Source organism: Dryobates pubescens, chromosome 4 (assembly GCF_014839835.1).
Source record: "Dryobates pubescens isolate bDryPub1 chromosome 4, bDryPub1.pri, whole genome shotgun sequence".
Taxonomy (NCBI): domain Eukaryota; kingdom Metazoa; phylum Chordata; class Aves; order Piciformes; family Picidae; genus Dryobates; species Dryobates pubescens.
The window spans coordinates 47,842,837-47,869,903 of record NC_071615.1 but is presented as its reverse complement, the minus strand read 5'-3'; the positions used below and the strand labels follow the sequence as shown (position 1 = coordinate 47,869,903).

Here is a 27,067-nt window from a genome sequence, read left to right as displayed (position 1 = left end):
AACTGGGATATTTATAGTTCAGTTGGTAGCAGGCTGCATGAAGGTAGAAGAAAGGCTGACACACAATAGCCAATGGAGACTGCTGGTCCTGCACAAAACAGCCCTTTCACTTCAAAAAAAAAGACAATACCAACACAGACTAGGGGGAAGAGGTGAAAGGAAGCAGCCCTGTGGAAAAGGATTTGGGGGTGCTGATAAAGGAGAAGCTGGACATGAGAAGGCAGCATAAGCTTGCAGCACAGAAAGCAAATCACATCTTGGACTGCATCAAAAGCAGCATTGCCAGCAGAGCCAGAGAGGTGATTCTGCCACTTTGCTCTGCTCTGGGCAGACCTCACCTGGAGTACTGTGTACAGGTCTGGAGGAATGTAGGAAGGACATGGACCTGATGAAGAGGGTCCAGAAGAGGGCCATGAAAATGACCAGGGGTTGGAGCAGTTCTGCTACAAGGACAGGCTGAGGGAGCTGGAGGTGTTCAGTGCAGAGAAGAGGAGGCTCCAGGCAGACCATATAGCAGCCTGCCAGTACCTGAAGTAGGGTACAGGAAGGCTGGAGAGAAATTGTTGGCCTGGAGTGTCTGTGGACCTCTCTGTAAACAACATTCGTGTTAACTGTACTGGTGACACATGATGTTTCATAAGCCATTTGCTAAAGCCTTAGCCCAGAACTGGCCTGGGTGGGTTGGAGAGGGGAAGGAATAGAGAGGGATGCAGAATTCAGTAGAAGCATTTATTTCAGATGGAACCTGCTGGAGATATAAGAGCAAGTTGAATTGACAGAATAACTGCAACTGTATAGTTACTGAATAGTAAAAGATCCTTTCACAGCCTCTCAGGACTTACCTGAGATTTCCTTTCCCTGGCACTCGCTTGGGTGCTACTCTTGGGATGTGCCTGTCAACATATAAAACATGTTGCCAAAGGTATGTGATCAGCCAAAGACTAATTCCTTGCAAAAGCTGACTGAAGAGCACTACTAAAAATCTAAATAGGATAGAATCATAGAATTGTTATGGTTGGAAGGGACCTCAAGGATCATCATGTGGCTCGGAGCCACATCCAACCTGGCCTTCAAAACCTCCAGGGATGAGGCTTCCACCACCTCCCTGGGCAACCTGTTCCAGTGTCTCACCACCCTCATGGGGAAGAACTTCTTCCTAACATCCAATCTGAATCTATGCATTTCTAGGTTTTTTTCTTCCCATTCTCCCTAGTCCTGTCACTTCCTGACACCCTAACAAGTCCCTCCCCAGCTTTCTTGTACCCCCCTTCAGGCACTGGAAGGCCACCATTAGGTCTCCTCAGAGCCTTCTCTTCTCCAGACTGAACAGCCCCAACTCTCTCAGTCTGTCCTCATAGGAGACGGAGTTTAGATGGAGGTATAAACCCCTCCTTGCCTACAATGGTGAATGATCTTGTACTATCTGCAGTGCAGTTCACTCATTCTTTCCTTGTTCCATTTGATTAATGAAAGCAATAACGTTTTCTCTCGTTCCGCCGGTGATTAATACTTCTCTGCACTTCTTTGGGTCTGGTGGCAGATTGCTGGGGGAGAGATTCCACAGTAAATTGGTTCTGATAATAAGTTTTAAACAGGATTTGCCAGCCTGGTTGTTTCCTGAGAAATACTTCTTAGTCTCCAGTAGCGTATGGCCTGGGCTGCCTTTGTTCCACGTCTCTGCTAAACAGAAGGGGAGTTTAGGAGAGCTCCTTTCAAAGCTCACTTGCATCTCTAGAGCTGACAGTGCAAGGTGAAAGAGAGCAGCCTGGCTGCTGCTTCCTTCCACAAGTCTGTGGGATAGGCGTGCAGGAGCAGCAGGAATAACAGGCAGGGACTGGATCATAGTTACCTACTGGCCTCAGTTGTAGCAATTTGTTCTTCCAGGTACATGGCTTGAGTTAAAGCCCTAATGGCTAGTTAATGGAAAGTACTTTGAGGTAATTGATAGCAACACAGAAAAAAAGTTATTCCCTGAACTCTCTTTGGGGAAGAACTGCTCCCAGTACTAACTAGGAACAATTCATGTCACCTAGACCTTGGTGATAAGGCAGGACCTATTTTTAGAGAGTGTTTTGTGACTACTGTATACACTGGTGATTCACATGGTGCCAAGGGTGTTCCTGGACACAGGGATGTAGCCATCCATTTGTTTCCACTGCTACAGCTGTCTCTGGATGATTTCTGGCTGAAGTTGAATGTCCCAGATATAACTTGGTAGAATCTGAAATTCAATAGAAGCCAAAGAGCAACAGGCAGTTCATGTGCAGCTGCCCTGTTTTGGAGCGTTAGAGAGTTTAATAATCCAAATGGGGACTGCTGTGCACATGTTGGCCTCCATGCTATGGAAAGGTACATTCAAGACAAATTCAAATTACTGTACTATATCTTAAAAGAACCTTTTTCATTAATTGGGCTTTTAGGTTTTAAGGAATTCCTTGTTTCTTATACTTGTGGTAAGCTTGACCCTTAATTTCTGCTCATTCCTTAAGATTAACTACAAATACATTTTCAACTGTGTTTGCTTTTACTTAAAGGCTGAGAAATGCTGAGTGAGCATTGAACAAACACTGAAGCCTGTGCAGATGTAAAACTGGTGGCAGTTTGCCAGCACAGCCTTTGATGGGGCCAAGCATGAGAGACCTATGTGTAGGCTAATACAGCTTTCCTTCTGTACATGTAATCAAACCACTATGTGCATGTTTTATTTCTTATCTTAAAAGAAATGTTCTATATTACAGCCTCCAAAATAGAAATGTACCTATTAAAAGACAATCTTAATGCCTTGCCTTATGTGTAACCTTCAAGTCAGAGTCAAAATGGAAAATGTGTCATTTTACAGGGACACTGAGACCACAATTCACTAAAACCTTCTTCACATTTGACTGTGAGCTTCACCCTTTTAGCAAACATTTTGTCCTGGTCTCGAATTGAGGTTGTTACTACACAAGTCCCTTTAATTAAATGGGAAGAACTGCAACCTGTGCTTCTACCTGCAACTCCCTGCATGGGGACCCTTTAACTCACAGCGGGTGAAGGCCATTATTCTTCTTCTGCTTGGCTGAGGAGAAATCTGTGAAATAGAAAGGACAGCCGTGTGCACAAACCCAGTCAACACCACGAGCTGCTTAAAATAACTTGGATGGTTTCTCATCATTATCTCCTTTCCTTCAAGTCACATTTCTATCAGCTGCATTCAACTGAGAATCCAAACCTCAGATGCAGCGTTGACGTTTCCTAACCTTCCTCCTTCCCTTTCCACAGGCCCTTAACCCCAGCTGATGTTGTTGCTGCCAGCTCCATTCAATTAATCTCAAGAGCAATGCAGTCATCCCTCTGTGGCTATTCCTGTTCAGGATTAATGAACTGTACTTTAAACCAAGTGAAAATGATAGTGAAACTGAAGTATAATTTCCTTAGAAGAAACGTGTACTGCTAATTACTGAGGAAGGTCATTTTGGGACTTGGCTGAACTGACTTTAACTGGTGAAAAAAAAAAAGTCATCCACAGAGCAATTGTGAAGTTTGTTACTTTCTCTTCACTTTTGCTCTCTCTGTGGACACCTTTTGTCACCAAACATCCTGTTTGATGTCTCCCTCCCACCAGATCACCACCAAGGCATGTCATCTGGAGGCATGGAGTAGAGCCAGCAGTACCTGAAGGGGGGTTGTAGTGAGGCGGAGGTTGGTCTCTTAACCCAGGCAACCAGTACCAGAACAAGAGGGCACAGTCTCAGGCTGCGTCAGGGGAGGTTTAGGCTGGAGGTTAGGAGGAAGTTTTACACAGAGAGAGTGATTGCCCATTGGAATGGGCTGCCCGAGGAGGTGGTGGGGTCGCCGTCGCTGGGGGTGTTCAGGGCGAGGCTTGACAGGATGCTTGGTTGCAGGGTTTAGTTGATTAGGTGGTGTTGGATGATAGGTTGGACACGATGATCTTGAAGGTCTCTTCCAACCTGGTCTATTCTATTTTATTCTATTCTATTCTATTCTATTCTATTCTAAAATGAGGCCACTTGTTGTGGAACCTTCTTTCTCCAGCCTTTGTTTCTGGATGGTGAACACTGTGCCTACAATCTTCTTTATTTAACTGTTAAAAAAACAGAGGCTGGCCAAAAGACTGAGGTCACTACTTTCCCACTTACAAACCAAGAAAATTCCTTGTGTCTGGCTTTCATGCTTGTCCTGGGAAAATTTGCAGTCCTTCAGTTTTTCAGTGGTGCTTGTTCTGTACATCTGAGCATAGGTTGGTGTCTAGGTCCAGAGAAGGAGAGAGACTTGGTTCTGTTTTGAACATTTCTCTGTTGTGAAATCAAAGACACAAACAAGGCCAAATATCAAAAAAGACATGCTATTTACTGAAGGAGAGAGAGAGAAAGGAAGAGGGAAAGAGAGAAAGGAAGAGGGAAAGAGAGAAAGGAAGAGGGAAAGAGAGAAAGGAAGAGGGAAAGAGAGAAAGGAAGAGGGAAAGAGAGAAAGGAAGAGGGAAAGAGAGAAAGAAAGAGGGAAAGAGAGAAAGGAAGAGGGAAAGAGAGAAAGGAAGAGGGAAAGAGAGAAAGGAAGAGGGAAAGAGAGAAGAAGATCAGGAAAGGGATTATATTGCACACACCCCACACACAGGATTTAAGTCCGAGGAAGGTTGCTGCCACTTTGGCTTGGAGGAGGTGTTATCCTTGTTGGCTTATGCTGTCGTCCACTGGAGGAAGGGAGGGAGAGATCCCAAAGTCCAAGTCCTTCTCTGAGTAGCTTCCAACATGTGGTACCTTCAGTGAAGATGTCTTTTCTCTTCTCCAGTTCTTCTTTTCTTCTCACAGCAGGCAAAATTTAGGGCACAGCATGGTGTGGTGGTGGAGAGAGGATTCTTGAGCTGCTGCTTTCAGGCTGCATAGTGATGTCTTTTTCATTCTCTCAACTGAGCTGCTAAGGTTTAGTGTCTTTTATCCAGTTAATGGCAGCTTCCCCTGGCCCACACCCCAGTCACATTAATGCATATGTGCCTGCCAGGTGTGCTAGCAGCAGGCAGAGCTGATCCAGCAGGCACATCCTTCACAACAATCTTACCTTTTGCTGGACATTCCAGAGAGTCTTTTCACCATCCTCTCCCTAGGCAGCTGTAGGAGCAAAGGTGATTTTATCTTTGTTGATTCACATCAAGAGAGATAAGATTTAGTCTCTTCCAGCTGGGGAGATACTTTATATATGTTCAACCTTTCACTTTCTTTATATCAAAAGCAATCACAATGACAAAGCAAAGTAACAAGCAACGTTATCAAGACAGTGACTGACAAGCCAGGACAGTGATGGAGGAAGGGAGAGAAAACAGGTGAACATCTGGCTTTTAAAAAACAAGATCAGAAAAGGCAGCTCATCAAAAATTCTTCAGTTCTGTCCCTCTTGGGTCATAGACAGCTTTGGTTATTACTTCAGAGCTCTTAACTTGGCCATTATGGCATATTAATTAATGTCCACACTGTGAAAGATCAGATAAATATAATGACATCTAATATTTCATGTTGCTTCACTGAAGGAGGTCTTATCATAAAATAGATCCTTACACAACTGTCATTCAGGTATTTTGATATTTTATACCAAAAAAGCCTGTGATGTGTGGTATCTAGCCCTCTGAACCCTGACCTTATAATTGGATTTTTTTCTTACCAAAAAATCCATAGAATCATAGAATTCTCAGGGTTGGAAGGGACCTCAAGGAGCATCTAGTTCCAACCCCCCTCCCATGGGCAGGGACACCTCACACTACAGCAGGTTGCTCACAGCCATATCCAGCCTGGTCTTCAAAACCTCCAGGGATGAGGCTTCCACCCCCTCCCTGGGCAACCTGTGCCAGTGTCTCACCACCCTCATGGGGAACAACTTCTTCCTGACATCCAATCTGAATCTACCCATTTCTAGTTTTGCTCCATTTCCCCCAGTCCTATCACTCCCTGACACCCTAAAAAGTCCCTCCCTCCCCCCCAGCTTTCTCGTAGGCCCCCTTAAGATACTGTAAGGCCACAATTAGATTTCCTTAGAGCTTTCAAAGTTGTAAAGAATTGGTCCTTCAAAGTTCTAAAAATATACTTCTGGCTCTCAAAGTAGTAGATATCTATTCTGAGAAGGATATAGCTGTGAAAAGTAGATTGGATGCAGGTTTTGAACATAAGTCTAATGGCTGGAATTTTCATCATGAGATACTGAAAGGATTTCATGCACAAGATATTCTGATGGGTCAAATATCCACCAAGCACTGAGTAAGCAAGTTTCTGGTCTACATTCTGGTCTAGGTGATCCTGCTCTGGCAGAGGGGTTGGACTGGATGGTCTTGTGAGGTCCCTTCCAGTCCCTGACTTTCAGTGACTCTGTGATTCATAATGGAGTGAATACATTTGAGTCAAATGTCCTTAAAGTGCTTTTTGGTTTTTGTTTAAATACCAGAGCCAGTCAATGTGCTAGCACACATGCCTGTGTTACGAGCTCCAAAAGGTCAGCCACATGAAAAAAAAGTCAGTCACAGTTATTTTGGGATGGTACTTTATTTTTTATCTACTCCGCTGTTATATACAGAGAGAGATTCAAAAGAAACTATGTCTTATCCTTAAACGTCATTACCAGAGAACATAGAACATGGAATTATCAAAGCAGTCCCTGGAAACAGGCTGTACTTAATGACCTGGGGTGCACTAAGAAGAGTGTTTCCAACAGATCAAGGGAGGTTCTCCTCCCCCTCTACTCTGCCCTGGTGAGACCTCACCTGGAATATTGCATCCAGTTCTGGGCTCCTCAGTTCAAGAGAGACAGGGATCTGCTGCAGAGAGTCCAAGGAGAGTCCAAGGATGCTGAAGGGACTGGAGCACTGCCTTGTGAGGAGAGGCTGAGAGTTCTGGGGCTGTTCAGTCTGGAGAAGAGAAGACTGAGAGGGGGTTTAATAAATGTTTCTAAATATCTTGAGGGCTGGGGGTCAAGAGGGAGGAGACAGGCTCTGCTCAGCTGCACCCTGGGATAGGACAAGGGGCAATGAATAGAGACTACTGCACAGGAGGTTCCACCTCAACATGAGGAGGAACTTCTTGACTGTGAGGGTCCCAGAGCACTGGAAGAGGCTGCCCAGAGAGGTTGTGGAGTCTCCTCTGGAGTCTTTCAAGAGCTATCTGGATGCATTCCTGTGTGACCTGTTGTCCATGGTTGGAGGCCAGACAGATCCTCTCTTGCCTCCCACTGGGGCAGAGAAATGAGACTCAGACAAATGGATTGCAGAGGATTACAGAGAGCTACAAGCACAGTGACAAAAGAAACCCAAAGCATACAGACTCCCTTATAGCATTCCCAGAAGCCTCCCAGCACTCCCCTTCTCCTTCTGGGGAGGTGGTGGAGTCGCCATCACTGGAGGTGTTCAGGAGAAGACTTGATGGGGTGCTTGGTGCCGTGGGTTAGTTGTTTGGGCGGTGTTGGATTGGTTGATGGGTTGGACGCGATCATCTTGAAGGTCTCTTCCAACCTGGTTTATTCTATGTATTCTATGTATTCTATGCTTATCTGAGGGTATACCCAAAAGCCCCAGGGCTCTTTCTTGTTCTTTCTTCCCTTCCCTCCCTCCACTCTTAGGCTGATCTCAGCTGGCCAGATCTGAGATTCTCCTCCTGGGAATAGGCCTAGCCAGGCCTAAGATGCCTTGAGATAACTCCCCCTCCATTACCAGCTAGGGAGCATCTCCCACGGGAGCGGCAGGGGAAGAAAGAGGAAGTGTGAGACCTTGCTGACAGATTTATAGGGAGCAGGACATTATGGGCATGAAATACTCTATGTCCTGTGTCCACCCACTGGGCTGGACACCGGGGACACCGGAGGTGTATCTTGTGTGGCAGCAACAGGAGGCACTTAGCCTAAACTGCCACCCCTGTGCTGGATCCTAGGGTCCTGCTGTGGCAGGCCAGTTGGACTCGATGATCTCCGGAGTGCCCTTCCACCCTCTAACATCCTCTGGTCCTGTCATCCCAGAGGTCTGTTCCAGCCTCAATAATTCTGTGATTCTGTGAAACTGATTACCTGCTTCTTGGCAGACAGGAAAATAATATGCCTAGACCTTTGAACATACCAGTATGAAGAACCTTGAATGGGAAGACTCAGTTACTTGATGCAGATAACAGAGCTAGCTGCTGATGTCTTTGAAATGATGTCTCGTAGTATAGTGAAATATGTCATATAAAGTTCTCCTTGTCATAAGAAAGAATGGGCTTTCCAATTTCTGTGTGGAAGAGTGGGCTGTTTGTGCTTGCTTTTTGCTGGAGAGCACTATGGGATCAGTGCTCACTCACTGTGTGTCACAGGCAAAGCTTGATTTAAATGAGAGCAGAGCGCATGAGTTATGTGCTAAATGGGATATTTTTAACGGCATACAACTTGAGATTGTGGAAGAGAAATCAGGCTCATAAATAGTTTGATTTGTTTCAACTCAGAGCACTTTTCTCTTAGTGAGTGTATTTATAGTTTGGGGATAAGAAATTCTTACACTCAGCAGAAGGAACTGAAGAGGGAGACTTTCATATACTGGGATGAAAATATGAGTTGCAGCTTTCTGTTTCTTCAGCCTACAGAAAATTCATGAGGCTTGTATCTGGGATATAAAATTAATCCTGCTTACTCAGGAGGATCTTAAATCACAGGTTTCCAGTTGAGCTGGGGTATCTGCAGTGCCCTAAAGAGACTATTCACACAGAATAGTTTCCATCTGGTTTTGCTTTTTGCTCAAAATCAACCTTTGGTTTTTGCCAGTTGCCAAGATTAGAGTTTAATTATTTTGCTTTGTATTTTAAATTTTTTATTCTGTTGCTATACTAAGACCAGAAATGTGACTGCATTGTTGTGAATCCTGCTTTGGATGCTGGATTCCACTTCCATACAATATTAGCAATCATCTTCTATGCCAAATCTAAGCAGTTGCAAGAGTGAATATTTGCTACAGGCCAGTGGTATGAAAATAGCACAAGGCTGCAACACTGCACCACCAGAAACAGACCTTCAGTTTGGCTGTGACTGGATTTCCAACTCAGTTTTAGATCATTTCTTAGTCACAGAATCACAGAAATATTCAGGTTGGAAAAGACCGTCAGGATCACCAAGTTCAACCTAGAACCCCTACAATGTTCAACCCTAAACCATAGCCCCAAGCACCACATCCAAAACACCTTTAAACACATCCAGGGTTGGTGACTCCACCACCACCCTGGGCAGCACATTCTAATCCCTGACCACTCTTGCCATGAAAAAAGGTTTCCTAATGTCCAGTCTGAACCTACCCAGTGGCAGCTTGAGGCTGTTCCCTCTTGCTGATGAGGAGAGGCTGAGGAAGCTCGGTTGCTTAGCCTGGAGAAGAGGTGACTCAGGGGGGACCTTACCACTCTCTCAAACTACCTGAAGAGAGGCTGAAGTAAGGTGGAGGTCAGGCTCTTCTGCCAGGCAACTTGTGACAAGACAGAGGGCATGGCCTGAAGCTGTGCCAGGGGAGGTTTAGGTTGGATGTTAGGAAGCACTTCCTCACGGAAAGGGGAATCAGACACTGGGATGGACTGCCCAGGGGGCTGGTGGAGTTGCCATCACTGGAGGAGCTTAAGGAAAGATTGGATATGGCACTTAGTGGATAAGGTGTTAGGTCATAGGCTGGACTTGATGATGATCTCAGAGGTCTATTCCAGCCTCAGTTATTCTGTGATTGTGTGAAAGACAGCAACCCCAAGTGAAACAAAGAAAAAAGAGTAATCCCCAAAAAGCAGTACTGGGAGTGTTCTTAATTCTGTTTGAATACTGAGTGTGGATTCCTGCAAATGTCTTTACTTAAAAGCATCCTAATTTTCTACACTTTCTTCAATGAATTAATCTTTTTTCTGAATCATGTCTCTGTGTGTTTCCACTTGTTCCAAATCACCTATTGTGTACTTATTAGGCATGTTCTTCATTAAGGAATTTTTTACACAGTGTTCAGCTGAAATACACCTCTGCAGCATCAAGAAGTTGTGTCCCTCCTACACCACAGCAGTTGCTAAGATCCTTAAGCTGAAGAATTGTTATTTTGCCTAGTCTAAAAGATTGCAGTTAATAAAGCATGGTGCAGGTGCAGCACTACTAATACCAAGGGTTGTATGAAACATAGAACATAGAATTAACCAGGTTGGAAAAGACCTCAGAGGTCATCAAGTCCAACCAAGCACCCAACACCATCTAATCAACTAAACCATGGCACCAAGTGCCACATCCACACCTCCAGTGATGGTGACTCCACCACCTCCCTGGGCAGCACATTCCAATGGCCAATCTCTCTTTCTGGGAAGAATTTCTTCCTAGCATCAGCCTAAACCTCCCCTGGTGCACCTTGAGACTGTGTCCTCTTGTTCTGTTGCTGGTTGCCTGGGAGAAGAGACCAACCCCCACCTGGCTGCAACCTCATTTCCGGTAGTTGTAGAGAGCAATGAGGTCTCCCCTGAGCCTCCTCTTCTCCAGGCTGAACACCCCCAGCTCCCTCAGCCTCTCCTCATAGGGCTGTGCTCCAAACCCCTCATCAAAATGAGCTTCCTGTGTTGGAAACTCCACTTCCAGGAATATCTCAGTAAAGTAACTGAGATTTTTTTACAGGGGAAGCTACTGCTCAGTAAGTTTAATAAGACAGAATGCAACACTGCAAAGACAGAATAGTTGTTGAGCCTCCTCTCAGTCTCCTCTCCCTTGTTTACTGTTTTCTCCACCCTTAGTACAGGATCTTACTGACCTTTACCCTGCTAAGTACTTCACCAGCAAATGAGACATATCCCCATGTCATGTGTAATTCAGACCACAATATCATTGTGTATTTTCTCTCTCTCTTGGATTGGAGAACTACAAGAACAGACAAGTTCTTAGGTGCAAGCTGAGACTGCAAACAGGTCTCCAAACAGATTTAGATATATAATATGGTTACAGTTTTTCCAAACATGATACTGATAAGCAGAATGGGAATCTTATTAGTGTCTGTGTAGTTCTCAGATACAGAATGCTGTACAGTAAATTGCTGTTGTTAGCATGTGTTGTTAGTATGCAGCAATGGATAGCAATCACGTGTGGATAAAGGTATGCTGTGTCTTAATAATGAACCTCCTCCTTTTAATATAAGTTTTGGTTAATATCAAGTCAAGTTTATTTTATCAGGTCCCAAGATCCTTCCTGTTACAGGAAGCATCTGTACATACTCAAACGTGTCCAGAGAAGGGCCACGAGGATGAGCAGAGGGCTGGAGCTGCTCTGCTATGAGGACAGACTGAGGGAGTTGGAGCTGTTCAGTCTGGAGAATAGAAGGCTCTCAGGAGACCTAATTGTGGTCTTCCAGTACCTGAAGAAGGCTACAAGAAAGCTGGGGAGGGGCTTTTTAGGGTGTCAGGGAGTGATAGGACTGGGGGGGGGGAATGGAAAAAAACAACTAGAAGTGGGTAGATTCAGATTGGATGTTAGGAAGAAGTTCTTCTCCATGAGAGTGGTGAGACAGTGGAACAGGATGCCCAGGGAGGTGGTGGAAGCCTCATCCCTGGAGGTTTTGAAAGCCAGGCTGGATGTGGCTGTGAGCAACCTGCTGTAGTGTGAGGAGTCCCTGTCTGTGGCAGGGGGGCTGGAACTAAATGATCCTTGAGGTCCCTTCCAACCCTGACAGTTGTATGATTCTATTCTAACATACAACTGCTATCATTTTGGTGTCATTAGTATAAAATGTTAAAACTTCCATTTGCCTACTCAATCACTGGGAGGACTCTGTGCTGATAAGGTGGTTTATGAATCTGCTGCGTGTAAGTTTTACCTGCCTGTTGTACTGGTAGTTTACATATCCTCTTTTAGTGGATTCTCTTTCAGGTGTGCAGCACAGTTCTAGTGACCCATCTTTTCAGTTTATTAATGCTGTATTTACTGGTGGTTAGCAGGATGCAGGACACAGGACCTGTGGCATTTTGATACGTGGGACTACTGTATTTTGTAACAACACTGAATATAAAGAATAAGGTCACATTCAGTTCCCTACTGTTAGTCAAATCAGAGTCTTCAAATCATAGATGGCTTTGGTTGGAAGGGACCTCAGAGATCCCCACTCCAACCCCCCTGCCATGGTCAGAGATGCCTCTCAGTTAGACTCAGCTGCTCAAAGCCTCATCCAACCTGGCCTTAAACAACCCCAGGGAGGAGGCATCTGCAACCACACTGGGCAACCTATCCCAGAGACTCTCCACCCTCGTACTGAAGAACTTCTTCCTAAGAATCAGTCTAAACCTACTCTTCCTCAGCTTAAAACCATTCCCTCTTGTCCTACCATTAGACACCCTTATGAAAAGTCCCTCTCCAGCCTGTAATAAAAGTGTGTATTTGTATATATTTGATGATGAATATTTCCTGGTGGTGATATCTTCAAACACCACCTGAACTTATGCACAAAATGTAGTCACAGCTTCAATGGCTTGGTTGTGGGTTTTACACTCCACATATAAAGACAGTTATATGACTTAAGCACAGATCTAACCTTTCTCTCTTGTGTGCTCCATCACTGGGCTGCGTCTTCTTCTGGGATTCAATTCCCTTGGAGTTTTTCCCCTTTCTGCCTTGGTCCAGGTGCAAAGCCTGGGTGAAGCTGTCTGTCTGCTAGAGCAGGTTCTTCAGCTGCTACTCAGGCAGCATTTGGCTCTTTTTGCTTGCTGGATGAGAACAAGGGAAGTTGCCTAACTTTTTGGCTGGTTTAAATAGTGTCCCAAGACAATTAATGCCCTTTGGTAACACAAAACCCTGATAACTGGACCTATAGGATGTGGCATATCCAAACATAGCCAGGGGCACACACAGTTCACAGCTGTGTTACAAAGTTGATCACACATGGTACATCTTCACCTGGACCCCAGGAAGTGTCCAGGATTGCACACCCAGTGGTGCTTACAAGGTTAATCACATGTGCTGTACATTTGCCTTGGCTATCTGGACCCCAGGAAGTGTCCAGGTTAGCACACCCACAGGTGCTTAGCCATTGTCTGGGCTAGGGCACGTTTGGGGGTTTGACCCTTCAGGACACAGCCTTCCTGTAGGATGCCTTCAGGTATTGGAAGGCAGCTTGCATCATTTAGGTGTTTTAGACAAGGTATCCTCTCACCTGGGCCAGTGAAGCTGAGTGCATTTTGTTACAATTGTGTGATGCAGCTAACAGAATAATTAGGTCTACTGACTACATGGTTTTGTGTTCTCAACCATCACCAGCATGATCTGCCTTTCTGGCTACAGCATTAAGATGCAACAAAGGTCACAAAGTTTCCTCTTTGTTGTTTTTTTTTTGTCTCCTTCCATCTGCTGTCTTTGCCCGCAGAGGGTACCCCGGGAACACCAGCAATATCAACGATGACCACCGTGGAGATCCGGAAGAGCAGTGTGATGACAACTGAGATCACCTCCAAAGTGGAGAAAATCCCCACGACGTCCACTGGGAGCACCACATGCCCTTCTGTTGAGACTGAGGAGGAGAAAGCAAAAAGACTGCTGTACTGTTCACTATGCAAAGTTGCTGTCAACTCTGCCTCACAGCTGGAGGCGCACAACAGTGGTGAGATGGAGCAGTGCTCGATTTCTTCCTCTTGCTTCCTTCTGTCTCAAGAGCTCTGCAATTATCTTCCCCTGAACAGATTAGATCTCTTGCAGCAGGGGACAAAAGAGGTGGCAGAAAACTGGCAATTACATGGAATTCATAAACTATTAAAGAATAAAAATGGCAGGCAAAGAGGCTTCCATAAAGGGGAACGAAAGAGGTTTTTTTCCTTTTTGCATGCAAATTACTGATTTTCTTCCTTTTTTCCTTCTGCAGCTTCCAAAACTTACAGAGCTGAATGGCAGTTGATGCCTCATCACCTTTGGTGTTCGGAGATGGCATAGTTTTGTTTGTGCCAGACAGCAAACTCAGTATGAATGCCATCAGTTTTGTTTGAAATCCAACAAATTAAGGTTGAAAGAGAGCTCATCAGTCTCAGAGTTCAGTGATGAGTTAGAGCTCTCAGATCCATGTTGCCCCTTAATAACTTGTTAAAATTATGCCTGTTTTGCCCTTTGTTTTTCATCTGCTGAGAGCTGCTGCTGCATGAGATTTGAATGGGTAATTGCTTGCCTCCATCCTTCTTAATTTTTAAGTCTTTTCTTGTTATTAGAGCCAGCAACATTGTGAAGTTCCAGTAGCAGGGAGCCATCACTCACAATCACTATTTTAAGCATCTTATTGATTGGCTTTGTGGTGAGCAGGATTAAATGACCGTGGGGTTTAATAGGATGACAATGGACATCTATAACCATTGCAGAGAAAAACTGCTCATTTGGAATGTCAGGGGTTACCTGCCTGTACAGTCAACAGAATTAAGCAACAGACAGAGAATCTCTGAAACATAGGATACAATGATGATACACCTGCAGGGAAATAATCAAGAGGTTTCTGCGCTGGGTTGGGAACTGGCTGGAGGCTGTGCCCAGAGAGTGGTGGTGAATGGTGCCACAGCCAGCTGGCAGCCAGGCACCAGTGGTGTCCCCAGGGATCAGACTTGGGCCCCATCCTGTTCAATATCTTTATTGGTGATCTGCACAGGGAGATTGAGTCCATCATCAGTAAGTTTGCAGATGACACCAAGCTGGGGGCAGGTGTTGATCTGTTAGAGCGTAGGAGGGCTCTGCAGAGGGACCTTTGACAGGCTGGGCAGATGGGCAGAGTCCAACAGGATGGCATTCAACAAGTCCAAGTCCTGGGTGCTGCACTTTGGCCTCAACAACTCTATGCAGCACTACAGGCTGGGGTCAGAGTGGCTGGAGAGCTGCCAGGCAGAAAGGGACCTGGGGGGAGTGGTGGACAGCAGCTGAACATGAGCCAGCAGTGTGCCCAGGTGGCCAAGAAGGCCAATGGCATCCTGGCCTGCATCAGCAATAGTGTGGCCAGCAGGAGCAGGGAAGTCCTTCTGTCCTGTACTCAGCACTGGATAGGCCACACCTTGAGTCCTGTGTCCAGTTCTGGACTCCTCAATTTAAGAAGGACATTGAGAGACTTGAACGTGTCCAGAGAAGGGCAACAAGGCTGGGGAGAGGCCTTGAGCACAGCCCTGTGAGGAGAGGCTGAGGGAGCTGGGGTTGCTTAGCCTGGAGAAGAGGAGGCTCAGGGGAGACCTTCTTGCTGTCTACAACTACCTGAAGGGAGGTTGTAGCCAGGTGGGGGTTGATCTCTTCTCCCAGGCAACCAGCACCAGAACAAGAGGTCACAGTCTCAAGCTGCACCAGGGGAGGTTTAGACTCGAGGTGAGGAGAAAGTTGTTCCCAGAAAGAGAGATTGGCCATTGGGATGTGCTGCCCAGGGAGCTGGTGGAGTCCCCATCACTGGAAGTGTTCGTAAAAGGATTGGATGTGGCACTTAAAGCAATGGTTTAGTTGTCATGAGATGTTAGGTGTTAGGTAATAGGTTGGACTTGATTACCTCTGAGGTCTTTTCTAACCTGGTTGATTCTGTGATTCTATTCTATGATGTAATAATAATAATAATTTTTAAAAAGAGAGAGAAACAGCTTTGGCTTCTCTAAATTAAAAAGGAAATTATAATTTGTTAGTATTCATGAGGAACAAAGCCTAATCAGTTCTGAATGCTGTGTTTGCTCTATGCCAGATCTTCAGCTGACAAAAATTCAAGTTCATAAAGCTCTACCCCTTTTATCTATTTAACTTCATATTAGGCTCAGACATTTCTCTCATCAAGACGACAGGGAAAAAGAAATTATTCTTCAGATTTCAACATAAGCATCCAATTTTTTGCCTCCTCTGCTTAGAAACTCCATGTGTGCTCACATGCTTCTGACAGTGTGGAGGGGAATATGTACAATAATTACAAGTGGAACTCTAATTTTGTACATAGGAGTAGAATAGAATAGAATAGAATAGAATAGAATAGAATAGAATAGAATAGAATAGAATAGAATAGAATAGACCAGGTTGGAAGAGACCTTCAAGATCATCACATCCAACCCATCATCCAGCACCACCTAATCAACTAAACCATGTGGTTCATTAACATCACAGATTACCTGCATGGAAGTCAGCAGTGTAAAAAGTTGTTTGGTGTGAATAAAGGAGGCTCAATAAAGTGCTTTTGTTTTCTATCCAACCTTAACTATAATAAAAATGCAAATGCATTTCCCATCCCCACACACATGTATGTTTCTCACACATTTTGGTTTCTGTCCAGGCCACTAAGGTTCCACAGTTTGCTGTCAGGAACCTCTGCCCCTTTTTGATTTTGTGAGTAATTAGTTAATTATGGATTGAAGTGTAAGCTACCTCACACATGCTGTTCATCAATCCTTTCGGGACAGCTACAAATCAAAGCCAACAACATCTTTAAAAACCTGAATTACTCCTCCTTGGCAACTACAATCAAGACTTTATTAGCAGCAGGAGTTAATGAGAAAAGTCACACCCATTTAACTTCTCCTCAGGACACCTGACTGTGCCACTCTTGCTGCTGTGGTGTTTGCTTTGGGTCTTTTTGCTAAAGTGAGTTGCCTACAGCTATCTAATTCAATAATTAAACAGCAGAGCTGAAATACTGTTCCATTGGTATGAATGTGATCCAGACAATCACAGGCATATTCCAAGGATAGCAAAGGCACCAAGCTGAGCTTCATGGGATTTTCTGGTAGAAAGAAAAGAAAACAATGAACTCGACCAAGTTGCCAAAGTTGTTTCTGTTTCCCGTTTCTGATGTCTCCAGGGACTAAGCACAAAACTATGCTGGAAGCTCGCAATGGAAGTGGAACCATAAAAGCCTTTCCCCGGGCAGGTGTCAAAGGCAAAGGACCTGTCAATAAAGGGAACACAGGCCTTCAGAACAAAACATTTCACTGTGAAATATGTGATGTGCACGTAAACTCTGAGACACAACTGAAACAGGTACTCAGCTGGCTTGCAGAGTGTGAATCCTTGGCTGTTCTGTGGTTTTATGGTGGCAAAGTACCAACGCGGTCCGCATCCGCCAGTCTAACCGGTCACGTCCAAGTGGAGCTTGCAGATTTTGCCCTATCTACTTGGCTGTCATGCTGCATGTTTTGGTTTGGATATGATGTTTCCCTTGCACAGAAAATGTGTTCTCAAAAGCTCATGATTATATATATTTCTTAAATAGTTGTAAGTGTTTTATGGGGTGTCAGGGAGTGATAGGACTGGGGGGAATGGAGCAAAACTAGAAATGGGGAGATTCAGATTGGATGTTAGGAAGAAATTCTTGCCCATGAGGGTGGTGAGAGCCTGGCACAGGCTGCCCAGGGAGGTGGTGGAAGCCTCATCCCTGGAGGTTTTTAAAGCCAGGCTGGATGTGGCTGTGAGCAACCTGATGTAGTGAGAGGTGTGCCTGCCCATGGCAGGAGGGTTGGAACTGGATGATCCTCAAAGGTCCCTTCCAACCCTAACAATTCTATGATTCTAAGCTGTAAGCTGCAACCTGTTACATCTATCTTTAGGTTGTGTAATTGTCATGACTTAATATACTCTGCCATTTAGTGTAGCACATGGTATTTGCCTTGACAAAGATGTGGAGGTGGATGTAGCCAGTACTTTTATAGAACACTGAATTACCCCCTGAGAAATGTGGGCTGGAGAGGATTTGTGGTGTATTTTTATTAGTGTTACTCTGTAAGTGAGAAGCACAACCTCTGAATTTCAATTACAATGCTATGTTCAGTCATTCTTCTTCAGATGAGCAAAGCATTTGTTCTGAAAACCAGTTTAATTTCATCTGCCTTTTGGAATTAAGTACATGTTAAGGAACTTTATAAGAATGAAGATAAATTCAGTAATGGACAATTATCATATTTATCTTCTGCTTTCAAGGAAAAGAAACTAAAAGTCCCTTTCTTTGTCCTTTTTTTGTTTTGTTTTTTTGGGTGAAAACTCACTTCAGAATGAAAACCAAAGTAAAAATCTGAGAAACATTTCTGGCATCTAATGATAAAATAAATTCTGCATGCAAGGCATCATGTACAATCTCATAGACTCCATGAAGTGGAATTCATGGTGTGTTGTTTGTGGGGTTTTTTACACTGTCACTTAGTTTAATCTGTAACCATCTTTCAGCTGAAATCTTGAAAGGATCTGCAGGCTTCTTAGGAATTAAAACAATTTTGTGATTCCCCCTCTCATCCCCTCTCACCCTCCCTTCCCAAAACACAAACTGCTCTACTGTCTAACAGTCTTCCAAAGTTTTCCATGGGTATTGGGTTGAATTTGATGGGTGATATACAGAGATAGGGGGGGATTTTTCACAGGCAGCTGTCTTTCACCTGATTCAGTCACCAAAGGTGAGAAAATAATTGACTACAGTGGAAGCAGGATTGAACTGTGCACTGTTGAAAATTACCCTCCCAATATGTGATGCACAAAGAATCATTCAGATTGGAACAGACCCTGTTGCCATTCAGCATTTAATTAGTCCAGGTAATGCTCTTGTGGAGAGTAGCAGCTTTCAGTATTGGAGTATCTTTGTGTAAAGCAGAAGCCTAAATGATCTATTAACAAACTATCACTCTTCCTTTCTTCTTATTTTTTCTTTCTTTCTTTTCCTTTTATTCCCCAAATGTATTTTAACAGCACATAAGCAGTAGAAGGCACAAAGACAGAGCTGCTGGGAAGCCACCTAAACCTAAATACAGCCCTTACAACAAACTCCAAAAGGGAACACATCCTCTAGGGGTAAGACAATCACGGTTTTATTTCATTTTTATTTCAACCCTTCTGAGCAGGGCTTTTAGAAAATAGAAGTGGAAGAATGATTAAAATGAGAAGAAGAACGTTTAAAGTTAGAGGAATGGTGTAAACAAAAAACCCTCTAGGATGCTGCCATTAATTAAGAAGAAGCTTATATTGTGGGTGAGATAGTGAAGCAACATGAGGAGGAACTTCTTCACTGCGAGGGTCACAGCACACTGGAACAGACTCCCCGGAGAGGTTGTGAAATCTTCTTCTCTGGAGACTTTCAAGACCCATCTGGATGCATTCCTGTGTAATCTGTGCTGGATTGTAGGGTCCTGCTATGGCAGGGGGGGTTGAACTCAATGATCTTTGGAGGTTCCTTCCACCTCCTAGCATCCTGTGATCCTGTGAAGCATTTAAGACTTACCTCTATCAGGTACACTGTTTTATGTGATCTGATGTTTTGTAAAGGTTTCTAAATAGTTTTGGCAAAGGGAGGACGTTTATTCATTAGCCTCATAGAGATTAGATCCTTATGCCTTGGCTGCCTTCTCTAATGCAGGCAGAATGTGGAGCTTTTCCCTGTGAAATCTCAGTTCTCTTTAAGCCGAGTTAAAGCTTTTATTCTTGGCAACCAAAATTGTGTTCTTGTTAGGGCAGCCCTCATGAGTGATATATTCATGCATGATTCAGCTGAGTATGAGCTTTCCCAGATGCTGTGGTGTAATGCAGTACATCATTCTAGTAGATCCACTAGTAGAGTAGTCCCCACACATTTTTTCAGCTACTCAACCAGGAAGACCAAGGTGTCCAATACATAAAACCTATACCGAAAGAACCAAAAAGTATATAATGAGGTAAGTAGGAGATGGATTCACTAAAGCCTCTCTGAAAGCATTGTTATTCCATTAGGAAATGCATTGTTTCCCAGGGGTTTAAAAGAAGTGTTACATTACTGTTGCTGTAGTGCACAGTTCTCTGCCAATTTATCTAATGGTGATTTCTGAGAACTCCTGCCAAGGGTCGAGCCCTGTAAGTTGCTGCATAGACAAGTAATGGCTGTGTGTCCTTCTCCTGCTCCCTCACTCCCGCTTGCTCACAACATACAAGACAGGCCAGAGGTTAGCAAAGAGAGAAAGGAGCTTTAAGAAGGAGCTAGCAATAAAGGAACCAATGTCTGTAGAGGAATGAAGGCTGCATGAGAAAAGAGGAAAGCAGTTCTCCATTGAGTCGTTCTGTTTTAAAATAAAGACATAATAAACAAATAAATAATTGATGTAATTGGAAATGCAGAATGACACAACACAAGCCCAACAAAATATGCTAATTTCACTTCTAATGTAACTGGTTTTGATGAGCTGTAGACTTTCTCTTTACTCTCCATTAATTTCTCCAATTATTTTCTGTTTCTCATTTTACTTCATTGGAAATGACAGGACTGATGGCTACTCTACTCTTATGTTGACATGTGTATTTGTTAGTACTGCAGAAAGGTTTGAAGTGAAAGTGCAAGGTACTCTACACCCTAAATATTACCAGTTATGCAGATATCTTGAAACCAGAACCATGTAGTTTGCTTAAATAAAAAGCTATCTAACTTCATTGAAGTTCCCAATAGCTCAAAGATCAGCAAGATTGTCCTAGCCTTTTAACCACAGAATGTTAGGGGCTGGAAGGGACCTCAAAACATCATCCGGTCCAACCCTCCTGCCAGAGCAGGAGCACCTACAGCACATCACACAGGAACACATCCAGGCGGGTCTTGAATATCTCCAGAGAGGAAGACTCCACAACCCCCCTGGGCAGCCTGTGCCAGTGTTCTGTCACCCTCACAGTGAAAATTGTTTTCCTCATATTTATGTGAAACTTCCTCTGCCTCAGCTTCCCCCACTGCCCCTTGTGCTGTCATTGGGCATCACCCAGCAGAGCCTGGCTCCAGCCTCTGGGCACTCACCCTGCACATCTTTATCAACATGAATGAGGTCACCTCTCAGGCTCCTCCTCTCCAAGCTACAGAGCCCTCAGCTCCCTCAGGCTCTGCTCATAAGGAAGATGTTCCATTCCCCTAATCATTTTTGTGGCTCTGTGCTGGACTCTTTCAAGCAGTTGACAAAGCAATATAAACAATGTAAACAATCACAGAAGATCTTTGTTCTGTGACCACAAGTGTATGAACATCACCAAATTAATTTTGTTCCCCTACAGAATATCTAAGTAAAGGAAATACTACATTTTCATATTCTTTTTAGACCTAAAACTTTCCAGTGCCTCCTTTACAGTATCACTGGTACTGCTTTTGCTGGTGTGGCTTTGCTTGCTTCAGAGAAAGAAGCTTTATGAATTCCCAGAGCAATATTTCGGTGTTTAAGACATCTTGTAATATTGGAACTTACTTGATAGCTCTTTATCCCCAACTGTCCAGCATCTGTGAAATACCACACTGGAGAGAAAGAGGTTATCAGACATTGAATAGTCCATAAAATAAATCATGAAAAACATCCTTCCCTGGGAATTCCAAACCCTGTGGCTGGAATTGTTTTGTTCTTTGTAACCAGGACTTTAAAAAAAAATGTATTTATTTTTTGAGAGTTTTTTTTTTTCCTTTCTTTTCTGTTCTAAACAAAGCTGAAATTTAGCATTTATTAAAACATGTAAGGAAGGAGGAAAAAGTCAAAGGTCAGCAAGAGAAGAAGACAGCTGTGATCGGTGGGTGTAACACTGATCAAGAAGATCAGATTGTAAGGACATCTGCATGTAGCAGCCATTGTAGTCCCCCACTGAGAGAATTAGAGAATCTGATCACCTCTGAGGGTCTCTCCCAGAGCTTCAAAGGACCTTGAGGCCAGCACAGCTGCCAATGGGTATTAAGAAAACTAAGAATCTGGTTTCCATGTAGCTGTCAAAGAACCGATAGATTTTTTTGTCAACAGTGGGAGCGTAATGATGAAAGTCACTAGTGGCTGACACCAGAGTGCCTGGGGGGGTGAAATGACCCCCCAAATAAAATTGCCAGCCCAGCTCAGCTGGAAGCCAATGAAGCTGCATTTACAAGCAAAACTACAATAGAAATATGAAATTCAATGAGTATGTTAAAAAATATACAAGTTTTACATATATTTACAATTTATAAACAACACAAGAACCCTCTGGACAAATCCAGGGGCTTCCAATAGCTTCCACCTCTCTGTCCCCTTCCCCCCACCCTGTACAAGGAAAACAAATTGAGAGAAGGGCAGAGAGTAGCTTGTTAGTACTTAGCCACAAGAAAGCAATGCAGCCAAGGTCAGCAAGCCAGCAGAAGCAACCAGCTAGAGTGAAGAGCTTAGAAAGAGACAAAGTTAGTTTAGCCAACTAACTTTATGTTAGAATAGAATAGAATAGAATAGAATAGAATAGAATAGAATAGAATAGAATAGAATAGAATAGAATAGAATAGACCAGGTTGGAAGAGACCTTCAAGATCATCGTGTCCAACCTATCATCCAACACCACCTAATCAACTCAACCATGGAACCAAGCACCCTGTCAAGCCTCGTCCTGAACACCCCCAGCGATGGTGACCCCACCACCTCCTCGGGCAGCACATTCCAATGGGCAATCACTCTCTCTGTGTAAAACTTCCTCCCCAATGGGATTATCATTGTTGTCCCTTTACATCCAGTTGTAATTTATTTACATTCTACCACTTCCCACTCAATCTGTGGCAAATTTCCTAGGCATCACCCTAAAACTGCCACAGTACTCCTTTAATTTTTGACCCTTCACTCACCAATATACCACTGAATTGCAAATATTAGACCAACACAGTGCAAGTTAACTATCTGAAAGCTCCTTTCAAGGGTGAGAAATTGTGTTTCCATGTGTGCAAGAAGTGTCTGCACTTACACTGAGGTGTACCATGGCATGGTAGATACATTCAGAGCCTAAATATTCCATACTACAGATGCAGGTTTCTGTCCTTTGCAAAGGTCATGCCAGGACACAGCCCCACCAAAAGTCCAGCAGAGCCAATGGGGACTTTGCTCAGAGAGTGGATGAGGTTTCTATTCTCATCTCAGACTTACAAAACCAGAACAACAAAAGTACTCAAGCTCCTGGCATCTCATTAGGAACTTGAAATCCCACCAAGATCTGCAGCAGTCTACACAGACTTCTCTGCTGTTCATTTCTATGCATGCCAGATATGAATTCTCTTAAATACCAATGGACCTCTGGGAATCTTTTCAATCAGCCTGGGAAAAAGCTTCAGGGTTGGTGCCAGTTATTTCATTTCTTTTTCTTTTTGGAAGCTCTGAACAAGAAGTTTTCTAAATTGTTTCTGGTAGTGCACAGGACTCAGAATTTAAACATTTTTAAGGCAGAAACCTCAGTGGCAATGACAAAAACATCGTGGTTAGACACCACACTAAATGATACAGGCAAGGCTTTTCCTGTGACCACTCCTTACAATATCTGCCACAAAAGTGGCACAGTCCTTGCAAGAGTGTGCAGTGTTGCAGTGGAAAGCAGTTGATGACACAGCAAGATGACATAGGGTAGCATCCACAGACACCGTCACCTGTTTGAACATGTGAAACACAGGAGACTTTCTGCTTTGCTTATTTGCTTGTTATTAGAGACAGAACCTCACGAGAAGCAGCTAGCTGGAGAGCTTCCCTTGAAATAGAAACTGCATCCTAATGAAGGAAATGAAAATACCTTCTTTGTCAGGCTGGGACAGAGGGGGTGTGTTGCTTCTGCTTTGGTCTCCTTCATAAAGCTGGCCAGGTTTCAGTCTTTTAAATGATGGCTGGTTTTCCCTTATTTGATTCTCTCAGGATGCATGCAGCTTTACCTCAGCACAGATTCCCCAGCTCCTTTTTAGGTTTGCTTTGATTTCTGATCTCATATTGAATTATACATCTCCACAAAAAGGCAGGAACATTGAAACTCTTTGTCCCCAAGTCAATTCTGCTTACTGTGAGATCATATGTCCTGTCACAAGCCTGCAAACGATAGAGTCAGTAGCCACTACAAGCCTCTCTCGCTTGATTTTCTGGGGTAGATTAGAAGGGCTGTGGTTAGTAGGTTGAGAGAGCTTCTCCTCCCCCTCTACTCTGCCCTGCTGAGAGTGCAGTTGGAATATTGTGTCCAGTTCTGGGCCCCTCAGGTCAGGAAGGACCACAAGGAACTGCTTGGAAGAGTCCAGTGCAGAGCCACAAAAATTATGAGGGGAGTGGAACATCTTCCTTATGAGCAGAGCCTGAGGGAGCTGAGGGCTCTGTAGCTTGGAGAAGACGAAACTGAGGGGTGGCCTCATTACTGTTTATAAAGCTGTGCAGGGTGCCAAGAGGATGGAGCCAGGCTCTGCTGGGTGATGCCCAATGACAGCACAGGGGGCAATGGTGGAAGCTGAGGCATAAGAAGTTCCACGTGAATCTGAAGAAGAATCTTTTCCCTATGAGGGTGACAGAGCCCTGGAACAGGCTGCCCAGGGGGGTTGTGGACTCTCCCTCTCTGGAGATGTTCCAGACCTGCCTGGATGCCTGCCTGTGTGATCTGCTCTAGGTGCTCCTGCTCTAGGTGCTCCTGCTCTGGCAGGGGGGTTGGACTGGACGAGCTTTCGAGGTCCCTTGCAGCCCCTAACATCCTGTGATTGATTTTGTACTTGCAGTCTGAAGTTGCACTCCCTGCCGTGTCTCTAACGCAAACAAATGATGTCTCTCTGTTTGTTTGTTTTCTCTCTTCCCCACAGGTAAAATTAGTATTTTCAAAGGAACCTTCAAAGCCGATGGCTCCACGAATCTTACCAAATCCACTAGCAGCTGCAGCAGCAGCTGCTGCTGTGGCTGTGAATTCCCCTTTCAGTCTTCGCACGGCCCCAGCAGCCACCCTTTTCCAGACTTCAGCACTTCCTCCAGCACTCCTACGACCAGCTCCAGGGCCTATACGGACCACCCACACTCCTGTGCTCTTTGCTCCTTACTGAACTCCCAGACAGGAATTAATTGTACTGCAATAATTTTTCAAATCGAAGCAAAGCAAACAAAGCAAAGCAAAGCAAAGCAAAACAGACACAAAAAAAAAAAAAGAAAAAAAGAAAAAAAAAAGGGAAAAAAAAAAAAGAAAAAACAAAAGAAGCTCATTGAACTATGCAGTGTTTATTTATAGATCAAAGTATACACGAAGAGCCAGGACTTTTGATAGAGAATTGAACAAAATCTAAAAAGGGGAATGGGCAGTATTTTCTTCAGATGAGAACATTCCTCTTCTGTATGGGTTGTTTTAGAACTGATCTCCAGCATTGACTTGCTAGTGACATATAAAACTTATCGAAGCCTTTTGACTGTGCTTTTTTGGGCACATATTTCCCTGCAATGTCTTTCCTGCTTTATGAAACAACTTACAACTTACTGTCTAAAGGGCATTAACAGGTTCCAATGTACATAAAGTACTTTGTAGATTAAAGGCGAAGGAGAAGAAAGAAACACTGTGAATAGTAGTACCCTTACCAGTCCTCCTGCCAAATCAGCAGTTACTGGGTATTTATCTGAACAAAAGTAGATACAATAGATGTCTTGTAAAACAGTAGTATTGTGTCTCTATCTATGCCACTAGGTTTCTAACTGAATTGCAAAAGATAAACTGAACAAATTATGTCACTTTGGGAAGAGGTCAAAAAATGATGACAGTGATGCGGAGCTGTTCCTGGTGAGCAAAAGCTGTTTTCCTTACCCAAAGAGGAATGAGCAGGAAGATACTCTATGGTTAAGGCAAAGTAAATGATGAAGAATTTTTAGGGAAGGGAACAAAAAGAAAACCATCCAGATGCTGTACACCAAATAGGTCAAACTTTGATTTTAACTGGGAATGCATGTGTACAGTGTGTCTGTAAGCAAAAGCTGAACTACATACGTGGTAGACCGATGCTCAAGGTATGCCAGTGGACACACACACACACACACACAAAATACACTCTTGTGATGATAAAGGGCCTGACAATTAAGTATTGATTAGAGAGAAGACACAGAGGAGTTGCACATAGTCGTAACTAGCAGATGAAAAGCAAGAGAGAAATTCTGGCTTCGTTTAAGCCAGCAGGAAATCCTTCCTGACTGCAGTGGAGCCAGAATTTCAAGCTGGGAATGGCACATATTCTTTTTCTATCACACCAGTGGGAGTGTCTTGTAGACACAGGTAACATGTAGGCTTAGTCTTAGAAACAGATCCATTCTCCTGTTTTGTTTCCTACTGATGTGATACAAAATAATGTACCTAAACCCCGTAAACAGCAGCACACAAGATACGCATTACAAGATAACTGCACATTGTGGGTTTGGAACAAATGCAACCTTTAGGACCTGAAGGGACCTTTGAATCCTGTAGCTGACCTTTATGTATGGACAGTTTAAAGCCCTATATATTTACTGCAAGGCTTAAAGAGGTTGACTCTGACCCTTTAAAGTAAGATTTATCAGGGGTATATATAGATATATTGTATATATGTTAGAGTAAGACAAAAGAAAATAACTTATAAACAGAAAATCTACTATATGAAATAATTATATAACCATTGAGTTTCATATGTGGGTCATTAAGTGGTAAGTAACAAATAGCAGAGAAAAAAAAATAATAGACTTCTTGAACCTGATTCTTGCTGCCTGCTTTTTCCCCCATAGGGAGCTGAGAAGTACCTATTAATATTACGGAGTGTGCTGCTGAGTCACACGCAGCCGCTCTAATGTGTAGCTAAGTGAAATGCCTACCATACATTTAGGAGGAATACAATTAAAAGGAACCCAAAACATAATTTAAGTTTAGATGGAGGAATTATTGGAAAGATTCTTTTTTTTAATTGAAAAGGTGGTGATGCAAAGTATTGACCCCGTGGTTGCTACCTAACACCGCTCGTGGTCGATATGGGCAGTTGGGAGAGAGAGAGAGAGAGGATGGGAATACACAGCACTTTTGACTTGCAGTTCATCAGTGAGCCTTCCATGGACATTGGCATTTGCCATTTTTTTAAACCTCTCTGCAGTTAGATTTTATATTAAAACAAAAATAAATTAAAAATAAAAGAGATATATATAGATATATATAGAAATAGATAGAAAGGAAGAAATAAGAAGTTCCAAGGATGTCGGTGTCCAAAGAATTCCAAAGAGAGAGATGCATTTATTTATCTAAAGTATGAAAATAAGTTCTATATTATTGTATTTGTATGTCATCCCTTTCCTTTGCAAACGTTTGTGCCTTGAATTGAAAGGAGGTTTTGGTTTATATCTCACTGACTCCAGCGTAGCCATGAAAAAGATGCGGCAGTGATTCCAGGGCTTCTTCACGGCCCAATTGCTTT

The 27,067-nt window shown here is 43.6% G+C and overlaps 1 protein-coding gene across 2 annotated transcripts in view; it reads left to right on the top strand.

The window, feature by feature from the left end:
• The window catches only part of ZNF385D (zinc finger protein 385D), a 401,815-nt gene extending 377,032 nt beyond the window's left edge, over positions 1 to 24,783 (top strand). For both annotated transcript variants that reach the window (XM_054161238.1, XM_054161240.1), the window contains 4 exons: positions 13,343 to 13,576; positions 16,760 to 16,938; positions 18,631 to 18,732; positions 24,467 to 24,783. In XM_054161238.1, coding sequence (XP_054017213.1) covers positions 13,343 to 13,576; positions 16,760 to 16,938; positions 18,631 to 18,732; positions 24,467 to 24,700 — 749 coding nt within the window. In that variant the 3' untranslated portion in view covers positions 24,701 to 24,783. The remainder of the gene's footprint in view (positions 1 to 13,342; positions 13,577 to 16,759; positions 16,939 to 18,630; positions 18,733 to 24,466) is intronic.
• The last annotated feature ends 2,284 nt before the right edge of the window (positions 24,784 to 27,067 follow it).